This window comes from Gavialis gangeticus, unplaced genomic scaffold, assembly GCF_001723915.1.
Source record: "Gavialis gangeticus isolate Ggan-Ray unplaced genomic scaffold, GavGan_comp1, whole genome shotgun sequence".
In the NCBI taxonomy this organism is placed as follows: Eukaryota; Metazoa; Chordata; order Crocodylia; family Gavialidae; genus Gavialis; species Gavialis gangeticus.
In genome coordinates this window covers 153,063,138-153,070,680 of record NW_017729024.1, presented here as the reverse complement: position 1 = coordinate 153,070,680, position 7,543 = coordinate 153,063,138, and the positions used below count along the sequence as shown (strand labels likewise).

General features: G+C 40.8%; 1 protein-coding gene and 1 long non-coding RNA gene across 2 annotated transcripts in view; both read left to right on the top strand.

Moving 5' to 3' along the window:
• Positions 1 to 7,543, top strand: part of CCDC152 (coiled-coil domain containing 152) — a 31,112-nt gene that overhangs the window by 16,566 nt on the left and 7,003 nt on the right. Inside the window, exons 3-5 of the mRNA XM_019518268.1 lie at positions 2,715 to 2,779; positions 4,159 to 4,261; positions 6,846 to 6,973. Coding sequence (XP_019373813.1) covers positions 2,715 to 2,779; positions 4,159 to 4,261; positions 6,846 to 6,973 — 296 coding nt within the window. The remainder of the gene's footprint in view (positions 1 to 2,714; positions 2,780 to 4,158; positions 4,262 to 6,845; positions 6,974 to 7,543) is intronic.
• Positions 7,417 to 7,543, top strand: part of LOC109297856 — a 5,486-nt gene continuing 5,359 nt past the window's right edge. The window contains exon 1 of the long non-coding RNA XR_002097444.1: positions 7,417 to 7,520. This is a non-coding gene — a long non-coding RNA (uncharacterized LOC109297856). The remainder of the gene's footprint in view (positions 7,521 to 7,543) is intronic.

Sequence of the window (7,543 nt, the reverse complement as noted above, 5' to 3'; positions counted from 1 at the left end):
CCCTACCCAGAGCCCTGTCTCCTCACAGATACTCTCTCCCACTGCCTTCTGTAAACAAATTACAATTTCTATTTGATACACTGCTCTGTGTGTCCTTTCACAGCATCTCTTAAAGTGAGCTTTGGGTCATGAAAGCTGATGTTATACTTCTCTGACTTATAATTTTTATAATCCATAGGATGCAAATCTACTCTGTCTTCTGCCTGACTTCAGACTAATATGGCTAACTACATGTATCTCCTTGCTCACCCATTCATCATTGGCAATCCCTCACAGTTGAGGATGATTACTCCCACAGACCAAATAAAGCAGAGATTCCCAACCACTGGGCTGCGGCCTAGTACCAGGCCACAGCGGGTTGACTGTCAGATTGTGGCATGAGCCCTCTGCTCAGACCTCCATCTGTCTGCCTAGGTGGGCAACTGGAGTTAAAGCTGCATGGCGGGGCAACCCCAGGAGGGAGGCAGCTGGTTCCGTGCACCACATCCCACTGGGCCACAGTATAAAAAAGGTTGGGAACCACTGAAATAAAGGTTTGTAGATGAGTCCGTTGATAGCTAAGAAGGCTCATCCTAGATCTGCAGACTCTCTGGCAGATGCCACAGGTGTTGGCTAAAGGGAGATTGAACTGTGGGTTTCTTGGTCTTGTTTCCTTTCCTTCCATTTCTGTTGTTTTTCTGCCTCCAGGGTGAGACTGTTTTCCACAAAGTAAGGTGTACCTTCTCTCTTAAGGCATCTCCATGGATCCTGTGCCAAGCTAGTTTTTCCCAATTTGTGATGTCAATGCCACACTTCTTAATGTTCACCTTGAGGATGTCCTTGAAGTGTTTTCTCTGTCCCCACATGTCCTTTGTCCTTGGCTGAGTTGGGACTGCAGCAGTTATTCTGGTAAACATCCATCAGGCATGCACACACAATGCCCTATCCATTGCAGCTGATGATGAATAATCAATGATTCTATGCTGGTGGTGTTAGCATCAGTTAGGATACTGGCATTTGTGTGATGATCCTCCCACTTCTTTGACCTTCTTTGACAGGGACCTTGAGACTCTTGTCAGTATCTCCAGAAATCAGCCTTCCTGCTGATTCTGTACACTGATTCTGTATGCTGCGACTTGGACCCTTCTTCATCCTGGGAAAAATCCAAAGATCTCAGACACTTCACAGACAGTCCTTAAAATGTATCAAAGCTAACCCCCTCCCCACCACAAAACACACACACCATCCTCAATGTCTCAATTCATCTGGAGTCTCAGAATCCTTCAGAAGTTGCTCTCCCTGGGACATCTGGCATTCCTCCAGCTGATGCTCCATTTCTCTCAGATGCTTTTGCTATAGAGGAGTCAATTTCCCCTTTACAGGCAGACAATGCCTTGGGTACCCAACCCAATAATGTCTCCTTCTGCCTGGGAGTGGTAATTCTTTTTGCCTAGTGTCACTAGGGCAATAAAAATATCTCTGCTAAAGAGATATTTAGCAGTTCTGTCCATGCCTTTTTCCTTAAATGTGTATTCCTTAGTTCCTTGGCTATACCATGTCCAAATCATAAAGACACACAGATAGCATATCAAAATCTATACAGTGATAGCAGCAACATAAATGGATACAGCTTTTCAACAAGACTGCATATGCCATATTAGTACAACAAACGCAATATCTAGTACAGCAAATGCAAATCTGCACAACCTCCACAAACCCCCAGACCATAGTGAGGTTCATGACAATTATTTTCAACCCTCCTTGTTAAAACTGTCATTGATCAGCAAGAATGCATAGAGTGTTTCTATATTTTATACAATGACTTTTGAGTGTAAAATATCAGAACAGCAAATATCTATTGCCAAGACTATAATACAGGAGTCCCAAATGAATGTCACTTGAAATATTAGGGTACAAAATCAGGTACCCTGTTTTGCTCTTTCTAGTTACATGAATACATTCTGTTCTGTATAGAATCCCATCCTGAGGTGCCCTAACTCTAGATTCTGAGAGCCAGACACCTAAAACTTAAGCATAGTGGTAAATAACATATAACTCCACAAAATACTTTTGTGGCTGCTTTGTTTTAAGATAAGGGCAGCAACAGCAATGCGGTATGCAGAATGCAAGTGAAGTCTAACTTGTAGGTGCATGAACCCTTTCCTGGTTCTAACTCTTAGAGTGTCTATACACATGTTCCTGGAGAGCTGCTGTAATTAAAACACTGCAGCATCCCATGTACTCAGTGTCCTGTATTTCAAAATGGCTGCAGGGGCATTTTAACTGAAGTTTGTTTGACAAGTTAGTTAAAGTGCCCCTGCCGCCATTTGGATACACATAATGTTACAGCATACTGGATTGTTCTAATTAGAGCACTCGAGCAGACTCAATCGAGTCTACTCCAACACATTGTAATCAGAAGCATGTGTTTAGGCACCCTTAGTTTCTGATCCAAAGAGCATGGCATGTAAAAGGATTGATTAAATCAATAGTATAAAACTAAGACAAATATTACACAACAATTGTGTTTTTAAAAAAAATTATAAAAAATGTACTTGAGATGCTGAAGATGTACCCCCATATGTAAGTGATATCATAATGGCGTTTACAAAATGTAAGGAAGCTTTATAATTTAAACTTCAGGTGGATACATATGGAACTATCCTTTATTTTACCTTTGAATTAATAGAGAAAGTTAAATCTCATCTGCCTAATACAATATTTTATTTACACAGATGAAAATGAAAGGCTGAAGAACAACATCCATATCTTGGAAAAGAAATTAAAGGCTCATGAACAGGTGAGACATAACTGGGCATTTTATATGCAAAGTAAAAAGAACATTTATCTACCATATATTTCTTTCAATCAGAGCCTTTCAAGAAATGATTTTTAGCTCTTTGAGTAATTGGGGTCTGGAATTGATCGTTCCTCCTGTGTCTGTTTCCAATTCTGATTTTCCAGTATTAATTTTGTGTAGTTGCAGCATCCCTAAACTTGTTGACAGGTACAACAGAAAACCACAAAAGCTTTCTAATCCTTAAAGCTAAATTGTGTGTTTTCAGCTATGCTCTGTATTTGGGGAGTACAAAGTGGTAGCAGGAACATCAAAATGTAGTCTGAATTTCCATGAAATTCTGTGACTTTCCTGAAGCCCCATGAAAACACACAGAGCTCCACCAGCTTCTCAACAGGCTCAGCCTGTGACTTTTCTGTGACTCAGTTGTCCACCTACCCCTTTCATTTCTGGAGGTCTAATAACATCACCAGTGCTGGCCAGCAGTGGTGTTAATTGGCATTAATACTCTGCATTAAGATGGACTCTAATCTAAGATAGCTGTGAAAGCTAAGCAGGGGCACAACTGGTGGGGAAAGGAATGCATCTACCCTCTCTTGTATCTTAAATCTGCAAATAACTAAGAGCAACCTTATTACGGATTTTTTACTTCATTTATATTAATCATGAGCTATTTAGTACAACAAACATATCAGTATATGGGGTTATGTCACTAGTCTGGGGATTAAAAGTACTGCAAGATGAGATGTAATTATTTTATGTAGGTAATTTGATATTATTACCTACATTTTAAAAGGTAATATAGGTGCTTTGGTTTAAGGAATTTCTCAAAATTATACATTTTAAATGCTATATAAAGCACATTCTAATAGTCATAACCTAATAAAGTCAATATAGGATTATTACTTAAATCCTAGGCTGAAGCCCCACACCTGAACCCTGGGTTGTTGTTACTTCTCCACAGGCCCTGCTCCACTAGTAAGGGGAAAAAATTAACACTATTAATTATACTAGTACACACTTGTCTACTGATAGAGTTGCGCAGATGGAAAATAAAACTGAAGACTTCATTCAAGATATGGAGATAACTGGACACCTTGAATAGACTAGAAAGAGCAGGAAATAAAGAATACTGTATAGTATGAAAAGTAGACTTAGCTATGAATGTTCTGTTTCACAGGAATTTTTCTAACTAATCACTATAACATTTTTCTATGAAATAATTGAGATATTGATGGCCTAAGTGACAGCTAAGTATGAATGCAAGGAACTGGCAGACAGTACCTTCTTCTCTATTCTCTTTTAAGTATGTAGTGAATAGTGGTAACCAGGGTGTTCCAAGTGGCTAAAGATTTGTTACAATATATTGCTTACATTCTCAGGAATATGAGAGTCAAATCAACAAACTGGTGACAGAAATTAGAAACAGAGAAGAAATCCACAAGATGGAATTAACAAAGGTTTATTGTGACATGAACAGAAAATGTAAGTTTTCTAAAGTCTACAGGTTCATGGAGTTGGGTTAAACTTTGCTGAAATGAATGGGTGTAGCAGGTCTTCATATGAACTAAATGTACAAAAGAAATAAGCATCTTTATGGAACTAGAGACTTGAAACTGTAGCAGTCTCCACCCAAAATACATTCATGCCATTGGTCCAAAAAAGGCACATGCTAAGAATGTGCAGGCAGAGGGGTGTACAGGGCTCTGTTTTAGCAGAAGTGTATTCATGAGAGAGGGAAGCAATGAGTAAACACTGCAAAAAGAGAGAAGGGGCAGAAAATCAGGAACAACTGGACAGAATGAGCACTGGGAATATGGTCCTGCTGGGTATGTGTTGACTACAAAAGTGAAACTGGGAACAAAGATACAATCTCGTTGTTGATTAATTCCTGCTGTGCTCAGGAAAACAGAACCTTTTACATTGCACAGTGTAATGGGGGTCCCCAGGCACCCCCATTACAGATGCTCCCTACCAGTTTTAGGGCAGTCTGTCCTGCTCTTTCTGCCATGCCTTTCATGTAAAATGAATATATGTAATTCAGGAGACTGCCCCATTTGCGGCCCTGGTGCCGTGGGCCAGACACATGGCTCTGAACTGCCCATACACCATGTCCCATGCCTCACAGATGGCATCCAAATCCACTTCTCCCCTGGCCCCTTACTGGGCCATACTTGGCCTCTGGCCCACTTAGACCTCACTGGGTCTTGACCCCTTGGCTCTTCACTGCACAACTCCCCCAGCCTCTCACTGGGCCACACTCACTCTGGCCCCTCACTGTGCCACCATTATCCAACCACTCACTGAGCCACACTTCATGCTCTGTATGCCTCAGGTCCTTCCCAGTGGAGTTTGGCCCCTCTCTGGGTCTTTCACACCTCAGGCCTCAGGTCCCTCCCAACAGACCTTGGCCCCAAACCTTTCCCCTTCATGGGATGATTCAGAAGGCCGTGGGGGCTGAGGCTTTTTGGCACCCAGAGATGACTGTAGCCAGGTGCGGGGCCCAGATGTGGCAGTGGTGGCAGCAGCGGGGGGCATAGCGGGGGTGGTGAGTGGCCCGGATTTGCACCCCCTAGGGACGGCCCTGCTAGCACCCCATCCTCCCCTTTCACTGGGGAGGCATAGGTGTGGCATTTCCTGGGAGCTGCCCCACTACAGGCAGCCTCACCACACCATCCAATCCCAGCAGGGTGTAGTTTCAGGTCCTACCCTGGACCAAAAGGAACCTCCTCCATCCCTATAGTTCCTACCCAAACCTCCAGGTGTTACAGGAGCTGCAGTCCTCAGGTGTGCAATGTTATTTCTCCAGCTCCCAAGGGTCTGATTTTATACCCTGTCTGCCCAGCCCTCCTCCAATCAGGCAGGTGCTTGCAGTCAGGCTACACCTAATTGGGCCTAAACTCACCCACTGGCTGCTCCATAGCCTACCTAATGGTCTGAAAGTGGCAGGCACAATTAGGGTAGTGGCACAATAATTTGAAGATTAACAAGATAGTATCAAAAAGGCCCAATTCTATCACCAGCTTCTTTGTATAACTGAAATACACTGAATGTTTGGCCAAAAACTTAAATGAAGAAGTGTAACTCTGCAACATGAATAGGAAGTAAAAGTTTTCTGAAGGCTGCACGGAGCTTTTAGCATGTCCAGAGCATGTCATGAAATGCTTAAAGGTCAGTTTCTCATTCTCACTATTTACCAATATACCCATTGTACAATGGGTAACAAAATTTCTCCTAGTTTGGAGCTCATTTTGCAATCTTTACACTGGTGTAATTAGCCATTAAACTGGTGTAAACAGAATGGTGATATAATATGGAAACATATACCAGAGAAACTTGCTTTAACCTTGTGTAGACTTACCTTCCCACTCACTCCACCCAAGAAAAATCAGGGATAAAATTGCAGTCATGTAAATTACAACAATGCCATGTCAGATATCTATTGATACCTGGGACTAGCTGTTGATATAGAGGGGCCTGCTTTTTCACCACCTAGTGGCAAGGCTCCATAATAGCGCCTATTATAAGTGGTTACCCCCAGATACGTGCTCATCTGTGTGTCCTGAATACACAAACCAATGTAAATTACAATAGAGTCCTAGGCCCTTAGATCACTCTTGTACATTATTTAAAAGAAAATTCTCTCCGAAGTTCCAAGACCCTGTAAAAGAGAGAATCCACTTTGTGGTAAGGAGTGGGAATAGACTCCAAATAGCTTTAAGAGTGTGGTCAACTGAAATGCATTATTGTAAAATCCTGAATTCTACAGGTTAATGAAAACCTTAATACATGGGAGCTGTTTCCATTCAAATCTTTGTTCTGCAAAGTGGTACCATAAATACGGGTACCAAAAATATCCCATATAACAAAATAAAAAGAAAAACCCTGTACGACTTTAAGTTCCTTCAGTTTATGCTTTTAGTTCACTTATTAATTTATTCCACAATATAGCTTCTGCCGTCTTTTAAGTCTACTTTGTTAATACAATGAACTCTCTTGTAATTATAATATGTATATATTTTTATATATTAAAATTATAATGTTCTGTCATTTGTGTTTCTGTTTTCAGTTGAACAAAAAGAAGAAGAACATAAAGAACAAATAGGTAAAAAAGAGCTGGAGGTTTTAGAGTTAACCAGGCAGCTGAGAACTCAAGATAAGGAGAAACAGAATGAGATAATCAAACTACAAATAGACGTATGTACTAGGAAGTCAAATCAAAGATCAACTAGATGCATCTTGTTTATATGTATGTTTATATAGAAGATTCTAGATTTTAAAAAAAGTTGAGATTACCATTAGTAATAGTAGGTTTGGAGTTATATATACTCCTTATGGTCCAGCAAATATGTGAGCAAGGATTTTTGTAGGTGATATCTTATTTTGGATCAACTGCATAGTTAGGAGAGATTTCATCCACAGAAATTCTTGCCAGTTAATAATGTGATATGGCTGCTCTGTTCTCTATTATCATAAACGGCAAATCCTGCAGTGTACATTGTTTGAGATGTATGGGTTTTAACTGAACTGAGGAAAAAGTCCTTGACCCCTCGAAGATGGCCTGTGCAAAAGAAATTGGGGTTTGTTCCCCTTCATATGTGTGTATGTGTATGTGTGTTTTTCTGTGTGTGTGTGTGTGTGTGTGTGTGTGTGTGTGTGTGTGTGTGTGTCTTATATAAGTTACTGCCATTTACAAATGGTGGCATAACTAAAATTTAAGGAGAATAAAAAGTATTACAATATAGTCTGTTCTTTTTTTTGTGATAG